At 38.2% G+C, this 27535-nt stretch overlaps 4 protein-coding genes across 4 annotated transcripts; 3 read left to right on the top strand and 1 right to left on the bottom strand.

Moving 5' to 3' along the window:
- Window positions 1-387: 387 nt before the first annotated feature.
- Window positions 388-9840, top strand: LOC131330651 (calcium permeable stress-gated cation channel 1-like). The gene is made up of 12 exons (XM_058364309.1): window positions 388-552; window positions 1846-2189; window positions 2685-2831; window positions 3241-3376; window positions 4984-5085; window positions 5696-5815; window positions 5941-6021; window positions 6804-7144; window positions 7685-7930; window positions 8155-8479; window positions 8615-8848; window positions 9324-9840. The coding sequence occupies exons 2-12, from the start codon at window positions 1876-1878 to the stop codon at window positions 9594-9596; spliced, it is 2319 nt and encodes a 772-aa protein (XP_058220292.1). The 5' UTR covers window positions 388-552; window positions 1846-1875; the 3' UTR covers window positions 9597-9840.
- A 170-nt stretch (window positions 9841-10010) lies between these two features.
- LOC131330695 (uncharacterized) lies at window positions 10011-15637 on the top strand. Its single transcript, XM_058364371.1, has 5 exons — window positions 10011-10810; window positions 12060-12216; window positions 12753-12803; window positions 13884-13976; window positions 15262-15637. Exons 1-5 carry the CDS (start codon window positions 10662-10664, stop codon window positions 15340-15342), a joined length of 531 nt encoding a protein of 176 aa, XP_058220354.1. The 5' UTR covers window positions 10011-10661; the 3' UTR covers window positions 15343-15637.
- An 860-nt stretch (window positions 15638-16497) lies between these two features.
- Window positions 16498-19909, bottom strand: LOC131330693 (uncharacterized). The gene is made up of 3 exons (XM_058364369.1): window positions 19471-19909; window positions 18060-18083; window positions 16498-17182 (listed from the first exon to the last, which is right to left on the bottom strand). The coding sequence occupies exons 1-3, from the start codon at window positions 19688-19690 to the stop codon at window positions 16836-16838; spliced, it is 591 nt and encodes a 196-aa protein (XP_058220352.1). The 5' UTR covers window positions 19691-19909; the 3' UTR covers window positions 16498-16835.
- Window positions 19910-22116: 2207 nt separating this feature from the next.
- On the top strand, window positions 22117-27242 carry LOC131330668 (uncharacterized). The gene is made up of 3 exons (XM_058364335.1): window positions 22117-22635; window positions 24808-25850; window positions 26777-27242. Exons 1-3 carry the CDS (start codon window positions 22315-22317, stop codon window positions 26943-26945), a joined length of 1533 nt encoding a protein of 510 aa, XP_058220318.1. The 5' UTR covers window positions 22117-22314; the 3' UTR covers window positions 26946-27242.
- Window positions 27243-27535: the final 293 nt, after the last annotated feature.

Genomic DNA, 27535 nt, shown 5'->3' with positions numbered 1-27535 from the left:
TACACCCAAGAGATTCTCCAATAGAGTCCTAAAAGTAGCCGTTACAAGCGCCACATGCCAATTGCCGACCACCAACGAATTCCAAGAAATACAAACAATGGAAAAAGGTAACGTCAAATGTTCCAGCGCATCGAAAACCCAAAATTCAATAATCTTTTTCTTGGTCGGTCCCAAATTGAATTGAATATTCATTTTTAATGGTATATGTTCTTGTTCATTGTTCGACCCCATCATAACCGGTCATCGTTTCGCTCTCCCAGGTTCTTTTAATGGAGTACCAATTGGTTAGCATTTTTAATGTTGCACCCACTCCACCCAGAGCATCTCTCCTCACTCCTCCAGTCCAACCTGATAAGAAATTACTAATCCATTACATTGTCGTTTTGGACTCCTCCAGTTCATGTTCTCTCTCTCTCTCTCTCTCTCTCTCTCTCTCTCTCTCTCTCTCTCTATTTATCTGTGGGCCTGTGGCAAGTTCAATATTATTGGAAAGGGTTTGATTTGCTCTGATTTCTAAAGCACTCAACAGAGAGTTCAAGTTCAGAGATCAAAGTATGATTCTTTGAACTCCGTTTCTAATGTGTGCTACTTCACTTTTTTTTCTTTTTCTTTTTCTTTTTTTCGTTTTTTAAGTGTGTAGTACTTCACTTTGATTTGGGTTCTATTCCAATCTAATATCTATGCATGTTTTTGTGGGTATATGCCCATATGAAATTTTTGCAGGGAATGTGATTGAAGGATGCATGCAACTGAACCCAGAAATTTGTTGAGTTTTTTTTTTATTTTTATTTGGCCCAAAATTTATTTTGTTTGTATGAACCCCAACAACAAATAACTCCCAAAGTGGAAGAAGAAATCCAAAACCCTAAACTCCCAAAGCACTCAGATTAATTTGTGTCTTCTATTTGAACGGGTATTAAGGCGCATTTGTCACTAAGCTTGTGCACAGTAGGCCGTACTTGACGATTATGGATTACTTTTTATCCGATTGCGAGTGTTGGGATGTGTTTTTCGCTATCGATATCTGAGATTGTGAATCATGAAAGAAAATGAAAATGCTTTCCTTCTTTCTTTTTCTTTTTTTTCTTTCTTGGGTACAAAATATGGCTATGGACATGTATGCGAAGGGAGTATTAGTCCCAGCACCGCATAGCCATTTGCAGGGGACTCCACCTCACTTATGTCGGAGCCGAATCTAAGGTCCATGTGTTTAGCCCCACTAAGAGTCTACAGAGACTTGAACCCAGACATTGACCAAGGAATTCGAAGTTCCCATCGAACCAACCCCTTGGTGGTAAAAAAGCTTTTCCCATCATCTGAGTTCAGAAGTTGAGAAAAGTGCTTGAACATTCAACTTAAATGGAGAGGTTGAAGGAAATAGTGTCTGGAGAGTTTTATCTTTCGTACTTATACCATGGAAATTCGATTAGAATGACATGATTGAGTACAAATATATGCATGTACATCATATTAGGAGAAACTTGTGAACTTTTTCTATAAAAGAAATCACTTGCTTTAAGAAAGAATGAGGAGAAGGAAATTTAAAGAAATAAAATTGAAGAAACATATAAAAAATGGAACTGCTGTTCAGCCTGTTGGCCCTGTTCTCAAGTAAGAAATTTTTGGGAAGCCATATGGCAAATCAGCTGAAACCTGTTTTACAACTAAACTGAGTTCATTGTCTCCAAATAAGCAAAAAAGGACCGTCTAATTGATTGCCGAATGGGTAATCCAATACATCCACATCAGTGTTTGATTATTGTTTTCCACTCCTAATGGCTAATGGAATACATCCACATCAGTGTTTGATTATCGTTTTCCTAATGAGAATCTTTTCACGTACAGGAAGTGTGCATGTTGTTTTGAAGAGGATAGATGGCTACACTTAGTAATATAATGGTTGCAGCAGCAATCAATATCCTCAGTGCATTTGCCTTCTTTGTGGCATTTGCTGTACTTCGCATCCAGCCTCTCAATGATAGAGTCTACTTTCCAAAATGGTATTTAAAGGGTTTAAGAAGCAGTCCGTCTCGCGCTGGTGTTTTCGTGCAGAAATTTGTCAATTTGGACTACCGGTCATATGTGGCGTTTTTGAATTGGATGCCAGCTGCTCTGAAAATGCCGGAACCTGAGCTTATTGACCATGCAGGATTGGACTCTGCTGTTTATTTGAGGATATACTGGACAGGGTATGCCCTAGTAGCTTTGAGTTGTCGCAGTTTTCATCTCCTTGTAAATCTACAGTATCTGTATTGTTCTTTTGTTTGAGAAAGCATGTCCACTTGTTAGTTGTTACTATAGTTGCAAACAATCTAAAAATGTGTTGCTAGCTCGTTACCGATGCATTGTAAACTGTGCTAACTCATTCCCGATGCCTTGTAAAATTGCAACCCGGAGCCTTAGTAAGAGGCCCTCTTTAGCAACTCTTATAATAACATTAGGACACAAGACACCTCACAATATCTGAATTGCGAGTGTGACGTGATTTTGGCATGATAATGTTAGTGAACCTTAGTTTAGTGCATTTTATGCTTGTGCATTGTCATTTCTTAGTTCAGCATTTCCTGCATCTAATAGTTTGTGACAAATAATTTAGGCTTATGTTAATCTTGTGTTCAATAATTGCTGTTTTCTTTCTGTTTTCCCGGACTGATCGTGTTCCTTTTTTTGCCTTTGAAATGCAGGCTTAAAATTTTTGTTCCAATCGCATTTCTTGCTTTCACAATCATGATTCCGGTTAATTATACCAATGGTACTTTACAGCATTCCAATCTAGTATACAGCGATATAGACAAGCTTTCTATCTCAAACGTTCCAAATGCATCACATAGGTAAGCAAGACTCTATTTGCTAAATTTAATCTTTCTGTTCCTAACGTTTTTTGCCACAGGGAATGCAAATCAATTATTTACTTGATAATATTTTCACAACTTTTTCAACAGATCATTGTAATCGTTTAGCACTTATGTTCATTGCTTTGATGAGATGAATCCTCTCCTCCACATGTGGATCATGAAATCATTTTTTATTTATTGAAACCTTGCAACTGACAACGGCAAACAACTTACCTTCCTAATCAATTCCAATGTGGAGGTTCAAAAATATGTGAAAGATTTGTGTGAGTATTGGTTGGGATTTTGATCTAAACTTTTTCTTTCTAAGACGTGAAAAGGTGTTTGGTGTTCCTCTTAAATACCTCCCATTCTGGGCTAGTAAATTTCACTCATGTTTTGGATGCAGATTCTGGACCCATTTATTGATGTCCTATGTCTTTACCTTCTGGACATGTTATGTGTTGAAAAAGGAGTATGAGACAGTTGCTTCCATGAGGTTGCATTTCATTCAATCAGAAAATCGGCGCCCTGATCAATTTACGGTAATCAACTCTTCACCCCCATCAGGATATTGTCCTACTTGCATTAGTATATTTCTTGTCCTTCCTATAGTGTCGTATTCCAACATAAACAGAGGAGGTTTAGTCTATTTCCAAAGTTTTTTCGGGTGTGTAAAGTATTCATGTGCAGTGGCGGACCCAGAAATTTAATATACTGGGGGCACCTATCATTCACAATCTTAAAAAATATTTCTCTGTATATATACTACTCCCTCCGTCCCAAAATGTTTGTTCGGTTCGCAAAACGAGAACTCCAAAATAATGAATTTCTTTAAAGAAAAAATTCAATTTTTTTTCATAAATTAAAAGAACCCATCGATATCTAGTGAATTGTTGAAAGAAATTTGAATTTTTCTTGCAAAAATTGTATAATTTTTACATCCTCGTTTTGTGGACCGGACAAACATTATGGGACGGATGGAGTACTAAATTATCGCTCAATCATTGAATATTGATCACTCATTCTATTCCGCAATCAATTTTTGACAATCTTCATGGCTGAAAATACTCTTCAACTGTCGCGGTGGCAACCGTAAGATTAATGCCAAAGTCAAGAGAAAAACTAAAGAATATAGTAATTTAGAAATTTGATTTTCGTAATATTTTGGATTGGGAGGAAAACACAAAGAGATAGGACAAAAATGGAGAGATAAAGGAAAGAGGTAGAACAAAAATGGAAATATAAAGGAAAGAGGTAGAACTAAAATAGAAAACAAACAAAAAAATCAAGAAATGGAGGTTACTAGGAATCGAACCCGAACCCAGGCGCCTAGACATTTTTCTAGGCGTGTACAACCACTGCACCACGCCAATGTTTTGCACAAGACTAGGAAATTTTTATATCAAAACTTTTTTAATTTTAAAAAAAAAAAGGCGTGGGGGCACGTGACCCCACTTGCCCCAACGTGGGTCAGCCCCTGTTCATGTGCATGCATGTTACTCTCTCTCTCTCTCTCTCTCTCTCTCTCTCTCTATATATATATATATATATATATATACACACACACACACACACACACACGTCACACAGAAATTTGAAAAAAAAAAAAGGAGAAAACATTTGACAACCTACTTAATATTCTCCTACGCTAAATAAGAACTACCAGACAGCCAATTCACTTTATTTGAAAAAGTTAAATTGGAGCTTATTCTCAGTGATTTTCCCATTGTATTAATCTCTATGGTAATAACTTACCCACTCAGTGTTGCAAGATTTCAGCTTACCGGCAACAAGAACTGTTTTGAGGATGTTGGAAGGTCCATCATAGATTCGTATCATGTGCACTGTTTGTGAAAAAAGGACTGGAGGACATTAAAAGCTTAGAAATTTTTTTTTTCATGGAAAGCCTAGAATTAGAAAGAGTCATTTGTCTAATGCAGATAAAGTACTTAATCTCTTTTTATTTTTATTTATTATTATTATTATTATTATTATTTTCCCATTTGAGATATGAATAGCCAAAAATATACGTCATTTGAACTGATGGTTGAAAACAAGATATGTTAGCTTGAGTTTCAATTCTTAAAACTTCCTGCTTGTCGTTAACTTTATGTATCTAAACTTTGTGGATGTACACATTTTTATGTAGGTACTTGTCAGGAATGTGCCACCAGACCCCGACGAATCAGTTAGTGAGCTTGTGGAGCATTTTTTTCTTGTCAACCATCCAGATCATTATCTCACTCATCAGGTCTCATCTTGCTACAACTCCTTTAAAATTTATACATTAGTTAGGATTCCAGGTTTCAGGAATTCATGCATACATATAAACTTTTTGTGTGTGTGTGTTGACATGTTTCTTTAGACTAAATTTATCACAACAATTTTTTTTGTTTACTTTTACAGAGTGTATAACTACTAAACTTACCTGGAGAGTTGTTTCATGTTTGACTTCAAAATCTTTAATCGTGTAACTCACCTAGAGTCAGACAATAAAAATGATCGCAATGTTTTGGTGGAGTTACCAATGCAGTTCATAAGATTTTATAGGAGTTAATTATCTTTCCCGGTCGACCTCTTGTAATGAACTTTGGAGGAAATAAAGGAGGCCTCCCTTTTTCTCCTGAGTTCCGACAAGGTTCTTGATTTTTATTGAAAATTGCTCTGTTGACAAGGATTCACATAACTAGTTTGTGTGGATTGGTCAGTTAAATATTTTGTTTTGTATGATCTATTGATGGCGAGCAGATTTTGTTCATGTATTCTAACAAGTTACCACCCTTGCATATTCATTTAATAACCAAAATTATTTTGCTGAAAGGGAATCTGTACTTCCATGTCTTACTTTAAATTGCATGTAGGTTGTATACAATGCAAACGAACTTACAAAATTAGTCGAGGAGAAGAAGAAAAAGCACAACTGGCTTGACTACTATCAGCTCAAGTTTTCTAGAAACCAATCAAAGAGACCCTCTGTGAAGGTATTGCTTGACAATTTAATGGTTTCGAGCAGGTTTCTTGTTGACTATCTACAAAGAAATTAATCATGCTATGCCTCACAACTCATTACTAACATCTTGTCAGGAAAATGTTTTTCATTAAGCAGACTGGTTATCTTGGCTTTTGGGGAGAGAAGGTGGATGCAATTGATTTTTATAAGTCTGAGATTGAGAGACTATCAGAAGAAGTAAGTAGTTGACATTGATCTGCTTGTTGTTTGTTGCCTATATTACACCAAACTTTTCTAATTGTAAGTATCAGTATCTCTGCACTTGGGGTACGTAGTGGTATGGGATATTAGTCCCACATTTGTAGTTGAAATTACTGACCAGTAATGCCGAGGAACTCTCTTTTATCTAAGGACTCTGATACTACACATGGAATGCACTATTCCACTGTGTAATATGTAAACACCACATAGTCCTGAGAAATAAAAGAAGTTAAGAAATATTAGTATTTTCGGGTGAGAAATAGATGACTACGCATCCTTGGGCACATTAGAACCCTGAATGCACTTAACATTACATATTGCTCAAACTTGCAGAAGTCTTTTCTTATTTGTCCCCTAATACTAAACATTCTAAACAGAATATTCAGTTGCCAACCTCATCGTAATTTAATAGAAATTCAACCACTCTTTAGAGCTAAGAAGAGGAAGGGGTTGTGAACTTAATTTTCCAAAATACCCATTGATTTTCAGATTCTTTTTAAAGTTAATGATACTAGTATTCTGTAGTTCTTTTCGCAAAACAGACTCTAGAGAATATGATCAAGTTGAAGTTTCCCATACTTCATCATCTACAGCAAGTGTTTTCACTCCGGAAGAGTTGAAATTTGGTTTCAGTTGTTTTATTATTGTCAAGATGTTTCACTCATGTTCATGTGCTTTGGTTTTTTTTGTAAAATACTAGGTTCTACTGGCAAAAATATAACCTGAGTCATCTAATTATTTGAATGGGTGTTCTTCAGATATCAAAAGAGAGAATGAGGATTGCTAAAGACCCTAAATCTATCATGCCAGCATCATTTGTTTCTTTCAAAGATCGATGGGGAGCTGCCGTTTGTGCACAAACTCAACAATCCAGAAACCCAACTATATGGTTAACTGAATGGGCTCCAGAACCCCGTGATGTATATTGGTGTAACCTGCCGATTCCATATGTTTCACTAACAATCAGGAGGTTGATTAGTGGTGTTGCATTCTTCTTCCTCACCTTCTTCTTCATGATTCCCATAGCATTTGTACAGTCCCTTGCTAACATTTCAGGAATAGAGAAAACAGCTCCCTTCCTTAAGCCCATAGTTGAAGAGTGAGTTGACTCTCCATCATCTCTTCTTTGTTTTTGTTGTTTTCTCGGTTTTGCCTATTATTATCAGAATCTTCTCTGTAATGAATGCCTAGTGAACCAACCAAAGAAAGACCTAAAAGTGACTGCGGATGTTTTTCGATTTGAGTTGGCATAGTTCCTATTTTTTTTCCAGTTTGTTTTCTTTTTAACCCCTGCCTTCTGTTATACCCTTTTCTTCTTTCGATGCGCCTCTAATTTATATTTGTACTTTTGAGTTGAGGTCATCAGGTTTTCCAAGGTTCACATACCTTAATCGATCAAATCATATTGCTGACATGTTTCTTGCCTTCTAATAACCAGAATATACTCGGTTATCACTTGGGAGTTGTAGTCTTTTAGTTTGATATAAATTGCTCAAGAAGCATCTCTCTTTGAAAGATGTCCATGATATTGGTGTTATTTATGATTGTTCTACCCAATCCTTACCTTTTTGGCATCTTTACACTTCAAAATTACTGATATAGTCTTTTTCTTTCTTCTATTTTATTTTTCTCCATGCAGGAAGTTTTTCAACTCAATTATCCAAGGTTTTCTTCCAGGAATTGCTCTGAAGCTTTTTCTCATTTTCCTACCCAGTGTATTGATGCTAATGTCCAAGTTTGAAGGATACTGTTCCATATCATCATTAGAGAGGGTATCTGCAAGTAAATACTACATATTTCTATTCATTAATGTATTCCTCGGAAGCATAATTACCGGCACTGCGTTTCAGCAACTGAACAATTTCATACACCAGTCAGCAAACGAGTATGTTCTTGTTTCAACACTTTTCTTCATTGATCCATTTTCCTCCAGACATTATATGCCTGCTGTTTTCTTTTCTCATTTTATGCTATAGTGGACTTTTTTTACATGTACGGATTATTTTTGGTACAACTTATTTGAAGTCAGTTTCCACTTTCTACTTAATAGTGTGAGCTATGCTCATTTTTTTGAAGTGTGTTAAATAAATCGAGTTGCTACTTCTGCAGAATCCCAATGACTATTGGTGTCTCAATCCCAATGAAAGCAACCTTTTTTATAACGTATATTATGGTTGATGGGTGGGCTGGAGTTGCTGGGGAGATTCTAAGGTTGAAACCCTTGATTTTCTATCACTTGAAAAACTTCTTCCTTGTGAAGACTGAAAAAGATCGGGAAGAGGCAATGGATCCTGGAAGCCTAGGTTTCAACACGGGCGAACCTCAAATACAACTCTACTTCTTGCTTGGCCTTGTTTATGCTGTAGTGACACCAATACTACTTCCCTTCATCATAATATTCTTTGGCTTGGCATATGTTGTGTATCGTCATCAGGTAAATATCATTTTAGACTGAGATTGTACGTTTTTTCTCAGTCGGGATATGTACTACTATAAGTCATCTTTTGTAGGTTCTGAATTTTTTGGTACTCTTTTTCCTGTTCTAACTAAGCTTGTTATGTCTTTGTAGATTATAAATGTCTACAATCAGCAGTATGAGAGCGCTGCAGCATTTTGGCCTGATGTTCATGGTCGCATCATAACTGCACTAGTTGTCTCACAATTACTTCTAATGGGATTGTTAAGCACAAAAGAAGCCGCACAATCGACGCCGTTGCTCATTACACTCCCAGTTTTAACAGTATGGTTTCATATATACTGTAGAGGTCGTTATGAACCAGCTTTCATCCGATACCCATTACAGGTTAGCTGCTGCCGTAAGATATGATATGGTGGATTAATATTGGCTTAAGCTATCTCACTTCCAAGATAGAATTGAGAAATAAAAGAACCATTAAGTTTCTAAAATAGTGGAGTCAGTTTGTTGTGTCAAGTTTACTCTCTCCTTTGATTTTTCTTCCAGAAATTAGCAACCAATTGGACCCGAAAAGTTCATTCAGTTAATGAAAAAAAAAGAGTAAACTTGACACAACAAACTGAACTCGAATTTTTTCTCCGAGAAATTAGCAACCTTGAATTTTTTTCTTGTCCTTGTGGTCCGTCGGTGAATCCTAATCTCAAATCTCTTTGGCTTTCTCATTTGTAACTTCATTCTGTATCTTGCTAGTTTATGTATCTTTCTTCTTTTTGAATGAGTTTCTATAATTTGCCAAAACAAAAATTTCGCTTTCTCATTCTACATCTTCTTTTTGTGTGTGCTGTGTGTGGGTATTTTTCAGGAAGCAATGATGAAAGATACCTTGGAACGAACCCGGGAGCCAAACTTGAACTTGAAAGAATACCTTCGAAGTGCTTACATCCACCCAGTCTTCAAACAGGAGGATGATAGTGATAGCGATAGTGAGAGTGATGTAGGTACTGTCAACTCAGACCGCGAGCCAGAGCTCGTCCCTACTAAACGCCAGTCACGGAGGAACACACCGTTGCCAAGCAAGCACAGTGGGTCTTCTCCACCCTCCATCTCCGAAGTTCATGTAAATTGTCAGCCATGACATCTAACCGGCATATGTACATTTCCCAATTTTTTCCGTTATTTATGCTCCTATAAAGGTCTTGAGGTAGAATTTGCGGTGTTGTTGGAACAGTTTTTTGCTTCGGCAACTTCGCCTATTGGTGTGGTGGAAATTTTGTAGTAAAAGATTGGGATGTATATAAAGCAGCTTGAGGTTTTCTTGAGATTTTCTGGGCCAGTCTCATTAAGATTTGTGAAATTGGATGAGTTTTATGTGATTGGAAGTTGCTTGTTTCCAGCAATTCAGCTTGTTCATGTGATAAGCTAGTCATAGTCATTCTGTTTACCCTGGGTATTCACACGTGGAAAGAAGGGGTAAATATTGCGGCTCTAGACTGGTAGTTAGGTTCCGCTGTTCAAGTATTGTATTGTTTCATGATAGCAATCTCGAGGAGGGATGAGAAGTTCATGATTCTAATGACACATTCAATCAAGAATCACATTAAAATCATGAAAATATGGCGTTCCATTCTCCCCCTTCTCTATAGTTCAATTCTACATTTAGTTGTTTGATTCGGTTAGCTAGTCGTGTTTGATGTGGGATGGTAATGCTTAGCAACTTCCTCTAGTCGGCTCCTGTTGATTCAGTTGCGACGGTGCTATCGTTCCATCATGTAGAAATGCTGTCGATTCGCAACGTTGATTCAGTTGCGACGGTGCTATCGCTCCATCATGTAGAAATGATGTCGTTGCTTTCCCGACTCGAGACTCAATTGATATTTTCTGTCTCGATTGATATTTCTTGATAGATCGGTTCTCCCAGAAGTTTGCCTTCAACCCAATAACAAACGTATTCCAAACTTTTCTGATTTCTTTTCTTCTCAGCTAAGCCAACCGTTTAAACGTATGCGGCCAACAAACACGGCAAAGAGACAACAACGGTCGGGCCCACTTCTAGTTTCCTTCCAATAGCATCTCTGCTGCGCTGACAAAAAAAAGGCGGAATTTTTAGAGAGAGAGAGGAATCGTGGTTGATCGCCTCGTGTTGAGAGTTCAGATCGGTCACCGGTCGATTGAATTGTGTGTCGCGTCGAGTTTTTGATTCATGGACGAGGTGATTACTGCGGCCGATGGGCAAACGACGTCTTCGTCGCCGCCGTCTTCTCCAGCTGCCCTCCTCCCTCCAAGCCTCCCTCTCCTATCTGCATTCCTCGCCTTCGCTCTCGCCCAATTCCTCAAGCTCTTCACCACCTGGTCCGCCCTCTCTCTCTCACAGCCCCTTTGGATTAGTTAAAGAATTTTTCAAAAACTTCCCCCTCGATTTCTCCTATTTTTAACTTTTGTCATTCTATCTCTCTCCACTTATTACCCAGACTATTTTTCAAAAAAAAAAATTCAAATTCCAATCCAAACAAAGCATTAGTGATTTCAGACAAAGCATTAGTGATTTCAGGAGAAATAAAAAGAAATAAAAAGAAATCAGACAAAGCATTAGTGATTTCAGGAGAAATAAAAAGAAATAAAAAGAAAGGGTTTTGGTTTCTAGCCAAATCACTCGTTTGGATTGATTGTTTTGGTGAGAAATGGAGAAAAAATGACAGAAATAAAATGTTTTGACTGGCTTCTCTCCTTTCTCAACCAATCTCACCAAAAATAGTGAGATTTTGTGAGAAAGGGCTCTCTTTCTTATCTCATCCTTTCTCAGCATCCAAATGGGCTGTGAAAGTCTGTTGCTTTTTAGAAATTGTTTGAAGTTTATGTTAAGGGCACTGAACTACTGTTACTTGGGTAAATAATTATGAGTTTCTTGGATCCGAATCTATTTTTAACAGAGGAGAAAATAAGAAGGAAATTTTGGGACGAGACGAAAGTGCTCAGAATACTGTTTGGATTAAAGAAAGAAAAAGAAAAGAAGGGAAAATGAGTATGAGGGAAATGAGAGAGAAAATGAGAGACAAGTTGAACTTGTATTTGAAATTTTCCCCTCCTTTTTTGTAGAAACAAACAAGGGAAGGAAACTTTTTAAAATTTTCTTCCTTTCCACAAGTTCCAAACACACACACACATCAAGCATTACTCTTCTATTGAACTTAGAAATGGCTTAAAAGTTACAAGCTTCAGTTCGATCGCGGTGATTATCTACTTTAAGTCATATAATCGTGGAGATTCGTGTAAGGTGAACTGCAAATTAGATCCTTTAGCTGCATCCCGTTTTCCTTGAGTTGAATTGTGGTTTATATATGAATTTGTTTGATCAAAGTTCAATTGTGGTTGCTTATGTTGTTTTGAGTGTTGTGTGTTGATGGGTGAGCATGAACCAAATTGGTTCGGTTTGGTTTTGCGGTAAACCAAGAACCAAACCTTTTACCAGCCGGTTTGGACTGATTCGGGCTGGATTTGCGGTTCGGCCTTTTTTTTTTTACTGACCCCTATTTGATAGAATTGAAGTACAATATTTTATGGTGTAGTTCATTTTTGTAACGTGGTTTTCCTAAATGGTCAGGTATAAAGAAAATAGATGGGACTCTAAAAGGTTGATTAGTTCTGGTGGAATGCCGTCGTCTCATTCTGCCACTGTGACAGCTTTGGCATTTGCTATAGGTCTCGAAGAAGGAATAGGAGGATCACCTTTTGCCATTTCCCTTGTCTTGGCATGTGTTGTATGTACCTAAAAACCAGGTTTTATTCTTTTTTTTAATCTGTTTTCAACCTATTGGAGCTGCTCTGGTACTCATGTTTATTTTTGTAATTCTTGGACGGCTACGTTATTTGCGGTTTCCATTTACTATAGAATTGAGTAGCTTTCAACTGTTGTGTTCTGCTATATCCTTATTTGATGCTTGCCCAGATTCTTAATGTAGTAATTCAGAATCTGAGTGAGTTATTGCCTAATTGGATGCAGATCTTATCGTTCGGAATCTGTTTCATCTTTCGTAAATTAGCAAGCATGGTCAATGATAATGAACCCCTACCCAATTCCTTCCTTTTGCAAGCTTACCAGTACTCTCACCATGATGCACAGAACAGTTTTTAATTTTTACATGCTCTAAGTACATTCAATTTTCTTGTTTACAGTCTTAATGTTATTATGGATTAATGTTTTTGCTTTTGTCAGACGTCTTGGTTTATTGTTGTAGGTTATTAATTCTCGGAAAAAGGTTTCAGTTTGTGATTTATATGTTTGAAATGGGTGCAGGTTATGTATGATGCCACTGGGGTCAGACTTCATGCTGGTCGACAGGCCGAAGTAAGATTGCTTGTCATAATCATATAAACTGACGAGCTGTGGTAGATATTGTCTTGGAATGAGTCAATTGCGAACTGATTCGATATGTACTTAGACATGCCCTAAAAAGAAGAAGAAGATCGAAAATAAAGGGAGATACCCTTTTTCAGGCATAAAGATTGCCTGTAAATTTTGCCACAAAGTAATGAGTTTACATGTTTTTGTCGTTGTCCATATCATTTTAGATTGCGATTTTGCATCATCTGTCTGCCCACAAACATATATGATGGTGTCTATGTTAACAATTTCTGAATTGTTTCCTGATGTTCTCAACCTCACATTTTCCTACTGCTCTTCATTAATATCCTATAGTAACAGATGCCATACATCAGGAACTTACTATTCAACATTTTACCTGTTATGGTAGTTCTTCTTTCTTGTAAGAAAAGCCTTCGAGTTCAACGCAATCATGTGCTATTTTGTTTCCAAATTTTTTTAAGTTCACTGTCTGAATTTGGTCTTTTAATCTGATGCTTGTTCCAATAACTATCTCAATGCTATTGCAATCCTCATCTCAATTGGTCTGTGGTCACGGCTATTATGTTGAAAGAAATAAGAACGGATGTGAGAATGAATGTGATACTTGGTTCTGCATCGGGTTCATCAGAAAACTTCCAAATGTGATTGAGCTCTTTGATGGCAGTTGCATCTTTATTACTCTCTATCTGGTCTATGGTCCACTGTTTTCCCTCTCCCTCTCTCCGGTTGTTTTATGCATTGAAGGCTGGCATATTGAAAAGTATTGACTCTTTGCTATTCTGCACAATCTAGGGGCTAGGAGAGAGTTTTAGTGTCACTGAAGTTTCCCTTTTCTTTCTTCTGTTTCTCCTAATTTTAGTATACTGTTGTGCTTAGATTTTTTTTTTTTTTGTTCTCTTCAAAGTTCTTGTTTGTAATCATTAATTTGTGTAATGGTGTGCTGTAGCCATGATGCATCCAAGCATTAATGTAAGAAGTAATTGGGTAGATAGATACACGTGCGGAGCACAAAATCTTTTGTTTTGTCGAATTCTTACATCTTTTAAACTCTGCTATTTGCAGTTGTTGAACCAAATTGTATGTGAATTCCCCCCAGAACACCCTTTATCCAATTCAAGACCTCTGCGTGATTCCCTTGGACATACTCCTCTTCAGGTTTGCTGATATTATGTTCTAAATATCAGTATCTTAACAGTTTAAGCTTTGTGCGTTTTCACTATGTTGTAAGATTGTTGTTACTCTTCAAACCCCCTTTGCTGCAAACTTTGAACTTTAGTATGTGGATGTGTTGTAGTTAATGGACATAACATTCCTAGGTTGTTTTTTTTCTCCAAAGAAATTAAATTGGAATCTAGAACAACGGTTGTTCTAAGATTCAGTATGGGTTTTGTTTAGTATGGAAAAGAAATGTTTTTCACGGGGATTTGAATTTCTGTGTGTTCTGCACTGACCTCTCATGTATTCAGGAAGTACTGCTAGCCTGATAATTCTTGCATAATTAGACAGAATGTCTGTTTAGCAAAACATAAAAAATTTAGACAGAATGTCTTCCACGTCAATGCTGACAAAATCACTTTTTTGCCCTTACAGCCTAACTGTTTCATGAAAATCCGCCCAGGAATAACGTACCAAAACAGCATACTAGCCTGAAAGTGCACCTTTTTTGGTTTAGCAAAGTTCCACTTCTTCTGCAAAGTTGACTTATGAAATTACCCTGGCAAAGCTATTGGACATATGCTTATCTCATTGGTTACCTAATTACGGCAATAGAAATGCAACAACGTTTGCTGTAATAATCCATAGTATACCTTTGGGTGGAAGTTTTGACTGTCTATAACTTACTTTTGCAAATCTTCTATAGAAATTATGCCTTCCAACCATGCAAGTGTGTAAAGTGCTCATAGAAACAAATGATCACAACTTCTGTAACAATGGTATATTATCCATTCACACTTGATGCCATTTTCGTGTCATTGTATTTTGATAACCGAGCAGATAGCATTATTACATTTCAGCTTTTCTTTTTCAGTAGGGAGGGTTATAGATATATCGGTAGTGCTGCTGCCTGGCTCTCCTGGAAAAGAATTCCACATTTCTAATCCTGTATTTGGCTTTCCTATTGTGGGAAACGGAGATTCAACTGTTACCGAATACAGACTCCTATTATTAAGTTGCGAGTTCCTCGTTTATTTTTGTAGTTGCTTGGCAAACAAATTAACGAGGCAGTTATTGCCTCCCTGTGGTCTCGGCCTTTTCTTCATTAAACTTTAGAAAGTAGGGACTGTTTCTACTCATATTGCCTAATGTGAAATGGTTATGTTAGTCTAACAATTATGGCTAATGACTGGAGATTGTTATGCAATCATATACATTTGAAGGCTGAATGCCAATAATAATAGAAGAGATAAATATCTTTAGCATGTTTTTTTTCTTGGTACAGGTTCTTGCTGGAGCAATATTGGGATGCGTTGTAGCATTTCTGATGAAGAACTCCTTAGTGGGTAGACAGCAGCATCAATGAGACTGATTCATTTATTTCGTCACCGCGGATATTGGCCGGGAAGATTAGGTAGCAATGTTTAAACAGGACTACAGTAATATTAGCCAGAGTCTTGTTCTTACTTACCACATATGTGGACAATTAAAGGATCATAACTTCAGTACATACACGTTTCGTTCTCTCTAGAATCTGCTTGTGATGAAAAGATTTATGTGGTCAATTATCTATGCTTGAAGCATTTGTCATATATACTTGTTTTTCTATTCTGAGGAATAAACAAGATACCACCTTTCTTTCCGATGGAGTCGTTCGAGTATTTCTGCTAGTTTCCTAAACAATTATGCGAAGACTAACGCATAGTCCCACAAGACACAGGTCCGGACACATTCCAGAGCTGTTCAATGTGTGGAGGTCTCACATGCGTGCCCGGATCTACGATTTTCCATCTCTGTCCACTCTTTTCTTTTTGGTTTTCGAAAGTTAGTAGCATATCATGCTTCTGCCTTGGGTTTTGCTTAATAGCTGCCAGAAAGCTAGCCACAATAGCACAGGAAAAGCAGATGAGTTGAGCAATAGGAACAAGTAAATAGTGCTGTTTAACAATGTCAGAACATGTTTCATTGCCTTCGCTATTTGATTAAGACACCACTTCAGTATGAATTTCATCCATGCGTGCTTGCATCCTCTGCACTGAGAATGCCTTAAGCAACTAGCCAATGGGCACGGATTGACCATCAATGTTTCAATTGCAGTGACTTGAGGCGAGTTTTGATTGACCTTTTCTTTTGCTTTTGGCCCTCTACTTGCGTTTTGCATAGTTCGTGCTTCAGGTATTAACTGACCGGGAGTCATCCTAAAGTTAGGATGCAAAAGAACTCATGTTAAATGGTCAAAGAAACTTCAAATACTGCGTCCACAAAATTGATATACCTTGAGCAGACTTTGCAGACAAACATCTTTGTTCTTTCACATTATTCTCTGGATTAAGCTTAGAAGCATAATGATCTGAAATGTACTGATCTTAGAAATCTTTACTATCGCTATTTGCAATCATCTATTTTCAAAAATTGTATGAGATGAAGGTAAATCGCATTTAATCAAAGATTAAGACTCTGTTAGGATCATGGATGTGGACATGAGTATGCATATACTCTTTCAATCAAGAAAACAGAGACAAACTCGAACAGCTACTTATTTGAAAGAAATGGAACCGGAACAAGTGTCTTATGTTTTTCATACCATCTCGAGATACATATTTTGCCAGATAGCAGGTATATTCAGAAGCACAATATTGCTGACTATATGAGATATTTTCCCTGGTCTTACCAATGGGGACATCTACATTACTAGTAATAAACGCTGTACGTATTGAAAGGTGAGGACCAGGACACAAAATGGAGACTTCTACGAGAGTAATAAGAACAGGACTAGATAGCTTAACCTAGTTGACCAAATTCATGAAAACCACTCTCCTTTGAGGTGGGACCAGAAAATTAGAGCAAGGATCCAGCAGCTTATGCAGCTTGAACATTTCCCAGAGACTGAGTATGAGACTTGGCAACCCCTTCTTTCCATCCTCTCTGGCGAGCTCTCAGCTCCCACATTGCAGTCAGTCTCTTCTGGGCCAACAAAGCTGCCTCAGCTTTTTCCCTTGCCTCTTCACAGGTTTCCATCCCTGAATTGCACTTGTCTGCCTCTTTCTGATATTGGGATGTTATCTTCTTGGCCTCGAGCAGTGCCATGTCAGCACGCTGCTGGCTTTCTGAGGCCTCTCCTTCCCGTAGCTTCAGTTCCTCAGACAAAAGCTCTGCAAAGTTCTTTTCAGTGTCTTCGGTCACTTCTGGGTCATGTTTTGCACAATCTGCATGAATAAAGCATGCAACAGAACAACACAAAAAAGGTGAGGCACCCTCACATGTAAACATAACACCTTACACATTCCTTCCATAGCCCGGCGATATGAAATTAGACAATTATAACATCATGTAAACCTTGGCAGATGTCTGGCGTGCACTAGGACTTATTGTTTTCTGACCCAAAGATAAATGAAGCGCCAAATGAATAATGATACGACCCATGAAACTTGCTTAATTACCACTACATGCCCAACTAATGCCACATGGTTTGTCAACTAAACAACTGCGGCCAAATATGAACAGCTACCATCTTGAAGGGACGACCTTTGGTAATCTGTTCATATTCTGTCACATGGCTCATGTCCCAGAAGATTCTAATTTACTGGTAAAATAATGTCCTAGCTTATTAAAGTAAATTTTCTTTAGGCTATATGTGTAAAGTAGTACTTGGTGGTTTTAATTTACTTTTGAATTTTCCTTTGGTGGGATTGTTGTCTTCCTTTTCTCTTGTACATGTCCCCCATTTTTTCAGTAATCTTCCTAGTTGCCAATAAAATAGAAGGGAACATAGATTGGTCGGTAAAACAGTGAGTGAAGTTGAAAAAACGTTCTCAGTCACGAAGTGCAAAATCCCAACTCAATTCACCCCCTTCTACGTCAGTGCCCTTACGAAGACGAGTGGTAAGAGAATGTTGGCATCAAAAGTCACTTTTTGTACTAAGTGCATGTTCAGATAGCTCAAATTGAGGACCAGCAAAAAGGACACCAAAAATGTGTAAAACCCACAAGGGTAGGTGGGGTGGAATGGATATTATAATGTCTAGACAATCATGTCAACATAATTTGCTTACTGTCACCACAAAAGTATAGTGAGAAACTCACCTGCAAATGACGAATTGGTCAGTCCTGCAAGGAAGATGGTAAATGGATCAAATTAGCAGATTGTTCGGAAAATAATGAGTGGCAAAAGATGCGATAATATATTCATGACAAGTAATCACAAGAAGAAAAAGATAACCTAACAAGCTCAAGCCAATGTGCAAAGAATGCCCATCAAAATTCTGTCAAAGATAAGAGGTGAAAACAACAAAGAGACCTGGCGTTTGACAGTGATGGAAAACAAGGGGTTGATGTACTACCGTAAACTGTGAGTTGACTGGAAGTCAGGAAGCTTAGACCTGTAATGTATCTAGATCTCCTCTTCATTATTCAGGCCATTTAAAACTCATATCGGACAAAATACAAAACTAAGATGGTGTATTAAAAGTAGGCAGGGTGTTTTTCAGTCATGCAGTGGTGGTAACTGACATATCGGTTGACAATGACGTCGACCATGCATACTATGCAATATGAAGGCATTGCTTGATACTACTGAAAACTCATTGGGGACAAGGATACTTATCTAACTCTACACTTGGTTAAGACATCCATGTCTCTCTAAAAGCTAAGAACTTGACTTGGCCAAAATACATATAAGTTCCTACAACTTGAAACATCCCAAGTACCTAACCATGCCACTTCAAACGGTACATGGAAGTGCAAAAAATTCTCAAGAACTTGCATATCCACAGTTTTTAAATACCATAGCCGACCTAATTGAGATGACACAAGGCCTGTTTTGTACGTAAACCCATCACAACCCTTTTCACACTCACAACTTGCCAAGACGGAATCTTAGTTTATTCAAGCCGAAGAAATACAATATCTCGCCCTAAATATTCAGTTCACAAATTTTACCCATCAGGGCAAACACACGTCTATGCTTTAGTCAATCAGAAGGCTTAGGAAAAAATAAAATAAAAGACCCATGTTAGACAATTTCCACTTGGAGTCTGAAATCTGTCACTTGAAAAAAAAAAAAAACATTATAGATCATGAGATTAGAGATCTACAAGCTAAATTAATCCTTATTCCCAAATCTAGCAATCACCCATACAGTTCGCCAAAGCCAATTCAATCATTCACCCAATAATATACTAGATTTCCAAGAAAAGATTACAGTTTCTTGCCAAATCACTCGGTTGGATTGACTAATTTGGTGAGAAATGGAGAGAAAAGTACAAAAATGATAACTGTTAGATGGAAAATGCTAATAAAAGCCCAATGGCCTGTCAATAAGGCAAGAAAATGATAGAAAAATACAATTTTCTATGTGTTAGATTGCCTTGAAAGTGTTAAAAGTGCATGTCTTTCCCTTTCTTATCACACCCTTTCCTCACGGGTTCAATTGAAAGAGCACTAAGGACATAATTGAAAGAGCACTAAGGAAATAAATAAAGAGAGATCTGGGTACCTTGGGGGAGGGTGAGGAGAGGGAGAGAAGAGCAATCGCAGATGCAGGGAGGGCAGGAGGCGGAGGATGAAGAGGATGAGTGGCTGACGGCGGCTAAGCCTTCCATCAAGTGCCAGTAAAGAGGCGGGCCCAGAATGTATCCGAAAAAGCACATCGCCACCACCACCACTGCCGCTTTCAGCACTCGAGGATTGCACGATCTTGGTCGATTCAAAGCCATTTCTGTTCCTCTTGTTCTTCTCTCTCTCTCTCTCTCTGGGATTCAGATGGCCTCGAGGTTTATCTCTCTAAACTGGGCTGGAGTGAGGGAGATCTCGGCAAGTACCCAGACGGGGAGGGACAGAGAGACGGAGGGGTTGTGGGGACGAGGGAAATGAAGATCGTAAAGTTGAGCAAGAAAATTGTTTTCGCACTTAAACGAACCTTAAATAATTGTTTAGTGCTACAAATTATACAGTCTAAATTTTCAGTAAACATTAAAATAAACTCTTAAGATTTAGGGATGTCTTTGGTTAAATAAATTATTTCGCTTATTATTTTATTTTTATTAAATAAAATTTACATTTTTTTAAAAAAAATTTATAAGTTATTATCATTTCGACCAAAAAAATCGAAAAATCGAAAAAGCAAAACATCGTAATCCAAACTCATTTTTCTGAAATAAAGTTGAAAAATCTAGCATTTGTTATGTTCAATGACTTTGACAGCAGGGAGGCGAGCGTCGGTAGCGTTTAGTGCATAACTGCAGGTCATGTTGTTTGGGAAGCTTACAGTTTTCATCCTTAGATTTGAACTAGTATATTTTTGTTTTTTGTCCCGTTGTTATGGAGAATTGCAAGTGGCCCATCCTACTATAGCTAGTTTGCCGATGAGACATAAGAGGTGGATGTGTTATCACTCTAGATATATATCTGAATGCTTGTATCTGGTGTTTTCCGCTCAGATATAGACCACATGATATTATAACAGCTTGTGGCAAATATAATAAGGAAAGGGAAAAAGGTAGTGTTATTATATCCGTCTTCATATCGGCCTTCTTAATTACGAAAATGCCATACTCCATTTTTTAATTTTATTTCCACATACTCATAACCACTCTAAAACAAATCAAGCATCTACATATCATCTCTTCTAGAAATTACTCAAATAAACCGTCTTTATCATATTCCCCTATATATGTTTGTCATTTTATCATATCGTCTTCATGAATTGGGGGATGGTGCTATGCAGTGGTGTGGGTAGCACGGTATTACGCACTTCTGAGCCGTCGGATTGTGCATCTGACGGCTCGGATCTCATATCGGCAATGAACTGCTCTCGATCGTTGGTTGCCAATGTGAGATCTGAGCTGTCGGATGCACCATCCGACGGCTCAGAGGTGTGCAGTACGGTGTTGTGCACCTCACTGCACAACACCAACCCGAAGTCCTTCCCTTATACTATATCAACCAAAAACTAATCTTGTGGGCAAATGACATGTTAGAGTATCTACAACCGGTCCTAAGCATTTTGCTTAGCAAATGGGCCATTTTTCTACCATTGCTAGCCAATAAGGAATGAAAACCCCAACAACCAAAGTATTTTTGAAAAATTAGGGTGTGAATCATGTAAATCGAGGCCAAAATCCATCCGGAATCATGAAAATCATGAAAACCCTAAAAGATGGCGATGATGGAATCTAACTGTGAATCATACCTATGACCGCTTAAATCCCATTGAAATCTGACCTACCACTGCTAGCCACCATCAAAGTCCAATGCTTCTTCTTGCAGTTTCCTCCTTCCACCATCGAAACTCCCATTGATGCTACCCAACGACATGGCAGTCGCTTGCATTGATCTAGTGGCTATGAAGGCAAGGGAGAAAGAGAGAGCTGCCAAGTGCTACAATGACATCAATGGGTGTGGTAGCAAAGGGGGAAAATGGCGATATCCAAGCTGTTGATAGTGTGTTTTGCTCGATAGTTCCCCCAAATTGAAGAAGAATTGAGTTTGTTGGCCGATAAGACAACAGCAGGCATGTATAATAACCTAGCCATATGAAATTTATAGGTATTGTGACTAGTCAAAACACAAAACATCATAGTAGTACTCTAACAATCTCAATAATAAATAAATAAATAAAAAGCTACCCTCTCCTTCTCAATTTGTTAATCTTTTTAGAAAATTTGTGCTATTTTTAAAAGTATTTATGTTTTTAAATTTATAATGTTGATTTCACAAGTTTTGTTTAGTAAAAAGAATTCAGATATATTAAAATTTATATTGCATATAAAAAGTGTTATCAATTAATAAATTTAGATAAGTTTCTATCTGATTAGGAAACAACGACGGACAAACAAATTGAGACAAATGAAACAACTTTTTTGATACAAGCTACATTAACCCAACAATTATGTCGGCTCTCTATTTTAAAATTAGATGAAAAAAGATAAATAGTGCTGTTTTATTTGAAATTTGCTTATATCTTTGTTCCTTTGCAATTTATGTGAGGTGAAGTAGTAGTTTAAATTCTTTTGATGAAAACCAGAAATAAAATTCACCAAACATCAATAATAATATTATTTCTTACTAGTAACTAAACTTATTACACACAATTTTGAATTTACATAAATTAATACACATACCCCTGCTCAATCAATTTTCCGTGAAAATATAACACGGCGCTGGAAATCAATTTTCCCTTTCTGAGAAGAGAAATACCAGTCCCCGGAACATTTCCGCCTCCGCCAAAAAAAACACACCCTTCTCTGCTCGGAGAGAGAGAGAGAGAGAAGAGTCACATAGAAACACCGCTTAAACGTCGATCGAATTACATACAACAGCAGACGTAACTACGCCGCCGATGGATTTCCAAGTCCCAACGGATCTGATCCGTCAACTCCAGCACTCGCTCCGGAAGCAAGCTGGGCTCTCCTCATACGACCCGGCCGACCCGACCCTCCCGGCCCTCCCGTCGCTCCGCGGATCCGTGTCCGGGTTCGACCCGTCGCCGCCGTACCTCCGGTGCAAGCATTGCCAGGGCAGGCTCCTCAGAGGGCTCCAATCGGTCATTTGCGTCTACTGCGGTAAACGGCAGCCCAAGGACGTTGCTCCGGACCCCATCAAATTCAAATCGACATTCGGGTCTCAATGGTTACTTCAGTCCTTGGACTTGGATGGATCGGTTAGTCTCTTCTCTATGCAATGTGTCATGCTAAATTATGCACACACAAAATATCTAGATAAATGTATGCATTTTCCTCCTTTCTAAGGTCCGAAACCTGTCAGGTGGGGAGTCCATGGCCCCAAATGAGCAATTGTTCCGGATTTAATTGAGCTCCCGGGCGGTGTGATGGCCCCGGATTAGTCGAGGTGCGCATAAGCTCCCCAGACACCTCAGTTATCAAAAAAGAAAAAAATGTACTCATTTTCGCACCTATCTGTCATACTTAGATAGAATCACGCTTCGGACATTATTTTATCTGGTTCAATGAGTATGATTGCGGAATTTAGCTGAGAGAGGTTGGCCGGTTTGATTGGAATTTAGCTGAGTATGATTAGGGTTCTGGGCTGTAAGATAAATTGCTAGAAATTGCATTATTTTAGTATTGAAAAGAGTGTCAAAATGCTAGGTTTATATTTTTTGTTACAAAATAATATCTGGAATTCCCCATGTGAGATCCATCATGGGAGAGGTAGAAACAAAGGGGATTGCTTACTGATGATGTTTGAATCCGGTTCAGCTGCTCTGTCCTTGGGTTCCTGAGAAAGGGAGGGTTAGAAGGCCTCAAAAAACACCTGGGTTGGTGTCTTCATGGACCCTCCGACAATCTAGTTAAAATACGGTAGATGAATTAGGGTTTTCAGAAAGTAGAAGGAACTAGGAAGGAAGAAGATGAAGTTACCTGGGCCGCGCACCTCGTTAGCCTAAAATACCTGAGCTTAGGTTACTCAACGTCACCCATGGTCCTCAATTACCACGCGTCCACCTTCCCGCACGGAAATCATTGTCACGGTTATTCATGGGTGTCAACATGTTCAGAGATTCTCTCTGGGTCACGGGTATTTGATATAGGGTCGGGTCCTTGATTTACAGGATAAGGCTATGGGGTGTGGTCCCCGTGTCAAAGTGGGGAGGTTGGGTCTTCCCAGGGCTGGTGTTGCCTCTTTTTAAGAGAGAAAGACCCAACGTTACCTTTCGTCTTCCTTAGTGAGGTCAGGCAAGACCTCGCCCATTCTTGGTCCATCACTAACTTTTAGCTATAGGTAAATACAGCAGCTGTTTTGAATCACTGTCGAAGAAGGAAAATGGAGCTTCATGCTAAGATAAAGCTATGGCAATCCATAGTGCATACTAAGGGACAAGCTCTAGTGTCCTACTTCGGTTTATGAGAAGATTCGCAGTTAGGGGTTCTTTTTGATTACTAACCAAGAAAAGAAAACTAAGGATTTGAAAATTGACCACTGTAGAATGGAAGAAATACTGCACCGTCTCATGTGATATTTACTGCTTGGAATGAATTCAATTTGGAAGTTTAAGATTGGTTGAGTGTTGGTCTGAAGTTCTAGGAACATGGCATTGAAGTTGAGTTTTCCACAATTTAATTTCATGTAGGCTAACAGTGCTGAACGTGGATTTAGTTGTCTGCGTGATCGTTATACACTACAATTTTTTCTGTATACGAGGAGATGCAATACAAGAGTGGCACTTTTCACTTGATGTAGCTTCCTGCCATTCCATTATAGGTTGAATGGGAACTTATGACTAAAGATTGTTTATTTTCCTTTCTTTCCTTCTCCTGTGATAAGTTAGTTTACGGGAGTGGATCCCACGCAATAGAGGGAGTCTTCTTCACTACTAGGATGAGCAACTGCAAGTTAAGAAGTGTAAGTGCTGCCCAGCTGCACAACCCTGTGATGCTTAAGTCAGTACGTAACTTGGGGAATGCTAGAGAGAGAAAGTATGAGTGCAATTTGTTGCCAACCTTCACACATGGAGATGTGGGTCTATTTGTAGGAGTGGTTACCGTAATGATGAAGGCATCAAAATTTCATTAATAATCTATTTCCCTCTATCTAGAATCCCCATTCAGTTTCAAGGTACGCACCATGAGTCCTTTGTTCATCTGGAGAATCTTCTTCGCCTTTCCCAGGCTTACAGCTTAACACCCACACATGTTCTTATACAATGCGTTCCACCTTCAGCTAATCATGCAACTTGTCCTGTGTGTCATGTGCTAACCCTTCTTTGCCTACCTCCTTCAGTTACGTCAAACTTTTTTCCTTTAATTTCCCCCCCTAAAGTGCTGGAATTCAAAATTGTTTAATTATTGGACATCTTTGTTTTCTGAAACAGGAGACTGTTGGACCATCCATTGAAGAAACTGGACTAAACAGAGGACGTAGTACACCAAAAGATGAAATTTCTTTGTCTGATCTCTTGAACATAGAAATACCATGGCCAGCTGAATCAGAGCTAACTGAGCATAGTCTTCCAGACAATGAGCTGTTGCAAACAAAAAGTTCTTTGAACTTGGCTGGTGTTGACCTGGACAACTTTTTCACTGAATCGAAGAGGGACCTTGTTTCTCATTCGATGGAAGACCCCAGAGCAACTAACAGTCAGAGTGAGAATGCTGAGATGAATGCATTTTCCAGCCAAGAAAATGTTAGTTTATTTCAGAATGTTCATAATTCTTTGACAGCATTCAGCTCTTCTGAAACAAAGGATAACGATGGTTTCTCTGGTTGGGAAGCGGATTTTCAGTCAGCCGATTCTGGAAATCAGCCTGAGGTTTCAAGACCATTTGATGCATTTGCAGGTTCTGCAGTCGATCTTTCTGCCCACATGGATTTAGTCTTTGGGTCTGGAAAAGACTTGGAAGATGAGAACGCAAAGCATGCTTCAGCTCTTTTGGAGTCGACAAGTGATGACCAGATTCAAGATGACCTGTGGAATAATGTAAACGTTTTGGCGCCGCACCAGGCTGAACAAGTTGATGTAACAATCAAGAGTAAAGGTCTCGTAGCAGCTGATAATTTGTACAGTCATCCTTCTACGGGTACTGATTGGTTGCCAGATGATATGTGGCAAACCAGTGGCACAACTGCACCTGAGAATAAGACAAAAAGAGCAGATGATTCGTTTGAGATTTGGAATGATTTTACTAGCTCTAAGAATGCACAAGATTCTTCTAAGGATTCTTTGATACAAAGCAGAGATCAGATTGCTTCTGGTGAACAAATATCCGATGTAACTTTTTCTAGCTCAACCAACAAATCTCAGGAAATGGATTTTAGTTCTTTATCTCAACCAGATATCTTTTCTGGACCTTTTAGCAATGAAACAGGTTCTGTTGAAACAAACATTATGCAGTCAGAGGTCCATGCCTCGGAAAGGTTTGTTCTCAGAATTTCTGTTTCCTTCTAAAAGTTATATCTGTCGACCAATTTTTTAAGAAATCTATACAAGGGCTTGTCCATGATACTTATTTTCTCAGCTAATGTTTTATGCTGTTGCATTGGTCTGGATTTTCTTTAATATTACTATGTCAAACTACTCAATATATTTTCATAGATGTCATTTCATAATTCTTATAATTGAACAAAAAATTAAATGAAATTGCCACACAATTCATGGGAATGTTCTTACACCATCCTTATGATGCTGTGGTTCTGTTCTTGATAACTACCATGATACTGTTGATACGTTAGGTAGCAACTTGGACTTCTCGCTTAGCAGTCTCATGAATTTGTTTCGGCTAATGTCAAATTGTTCGATTTCACTTCGTTCTTCACAGCTTTGTGGTATGGACGTGGGAGTAGTCTAATGTTGGTTTTTCAAGGTCAACTGGTGCTTCTTTGGACTTTACTTTTTGAGGCTTCCTCATGGGTTAATGAGAAAGATCTTGACTAGAAGGAAATAATTCTCTCTGTCATCTTATATTATGTGATAAATAGGAAATCTTGGAAATGTGGTGGAAGTTTAAGTTAGTATAAATGATGGTATTCTGAGGTACATATTATTATTATTATTATTATGTTGAAGCTCAATCTGTTTTCCAAGACATTTTGCATGCCTTTTAGGCAATTCAACTGCTCTGTTCTGCCATCCTTCACTCCTTATTTCTCTGGCAATTCCTGGAATTCCTTAATCTAATCTATGTGCATCAACGAACTTGTGTTGAAGTTCCAATCTAGTTCTTAGCAGTGTTTTTCGCAGCCAAGTTTTTCTTCTTCTCTCTTTTCTTGGATTGCTTATCCTTTGTTTTCTGTTCGTGTAAGTCCATCCTGTTGTCCTTAATATGTTACTCATGCATGTTTAGGTTGGCCAATGTTAAAGTCGAAGTGGGAGAGAATGTTGTCCAAGCTGCTAACAATGAAGATATTTTCAATTCAGCCACACAGTCCGAGCTCGACGTGGAGAGTTTATTGTCACAGATGCACGATCTTTCTTTCATGCTAAAGAGCGATCTTTCAGTTCCCTCCAAGTAAGATGATCAGAGTTCCTTTCCACAAGATTAAGACTCAATTCGAAGTTATTTGAGCTTGTATTATCAATGTCCACTTGTTTTAGTTCCAGTATTTCCAAAAATCTGTTTTCTATAAGAATCAAAATGGTCATTGGGCTTTGATTTATGAAAAAAGCATCCAAATGGTCTTGTATCCACTTGTACAAGTATCTATTGACAGTATTGCAAAGGGAAAATGTTGTGAAATTGGTAGCGGAATGGTGGTTTCTGAATCTGAACTTATGTTTTCATGAAATGGCTTTTGACTTTATTTGTCTTTCTTCAACATCTTTTATCGAATATTAGTAATATTGGACCGAGCTTTGCATATGTAAGGTAATGGTCCACCGCATCTTGTGCATCTTGTACATTGCATTCTAAAGTTTTGCATATGAAATTTTACACCCACTGGCCAGTGATAGCTTAGATCTTGGTTGATAATGCAAATTTTCATACAGAGAATGGAATCGTACTTTAATTGTGACTCCCATGTTAAGAACTAGCTCAGTGGCCGGGCCAGCATACCCTGTGGGGTTTGAATCCCTGCCGCCGACCCCTTCTCTGAGCAGTACA

Source organism: Rhododendron vialii, chromosome 6a (genome assembly GCF_030253575.1).
Source record: "Rhododendron vialii isolate Sample 1 chromosome 6a, ASM3025357v1".
NCBI classification, from domain to species: Eukaryota; Viridiplantae; Streptophyta; class Magnoliopsida; order Ericales; family Ericaceae; genus Rhododendron; species Rhododendron vialii.
Note: the sequence above shows the minus strand (reverse complement) of the source record. Positions and strands in the feature narration are given on the sequence as shown.

Coding starts and splice junctions, on each gene's coding strand:
- LOC131330693 (XM_058364369.1), bottom strand. CDS start 19,690: ATGGCTTTGAATCGACCAAGATCGTGCAATCCTCGAGTGCTGAAAGCG. Junction 18,084..19,470: donor TCTCCTCACCCTCCCCCAAG/GTACCCAGATCT, acceptor TCTTCCTTGCAG/GACTGACCAATTCGTCATTT. Junction 17,183..18,059: donor GACCAATTCGTCATTTGCAG/GTGAGTTTCTCA, acceptor TTATTCATGCAG/ATTGTGCAAAACATGACCCA.
- LOC131330695 (XM_058364371.1), top strand. CDS start 10,662: ATGGACGAGGTGATTACTGCGGCCGATGGGCAAACGACGTCTTCGTCG. Junction 12,217..12,752: donor CCCTTGTCTTGGCATGTGTT/GTATGTACCTAA, acceptor AAATGGGTGCAG/GTTATGTATGATGCCACTGG. Junction 12,804..13,883: donor ATGCTGGTCGACAGGCCGAA/GTAAGATTGCTT, acceptor TGCTATTTGCAG/TTGTTGAACCAAATTGTATG.
- LOC131330668 (XM_058364335.1), top strand. CDS start 22,315: ATGGATTTCCAAGTCCCAACGGATCTGATCCGTCAACTCCAGCACTCG. Junction 22,636..24,807: donor CCTTGGACTTGGATGGATCG/GTTAGTCTCTTC, acceptor TTTCTGAAACAG/GAGACTGTTGGACCATCCAT. Junction 25,851..26,776: donor GAGGTCCATGCCTCGGAAAG/GTTTGTTCTCAG, acceptor ATGCATGTTTAG/GTTGGCCAATGTTAAAGTCG.
- LOC131330651 (XM_058364309.1), top strand. CDS start 1,876: ATGGCTACACTTAGTAATATAATGGTTGCAGCAGCAATCAATATCCTC. Junction 5,086..5,695: donor ATCATTATCTCACTCATCAG/GTCTCATCTTGC, acceptor AATTGCATGTAG/GTTGTATACAATGCAAACGA. Junction 8,480..8,614: donor ATGTTGTGTATCGTCATCAG/GTAAATATCATT, acceptor ATGTCTTTGTAG/ATTATAAATGTCTACAATCA.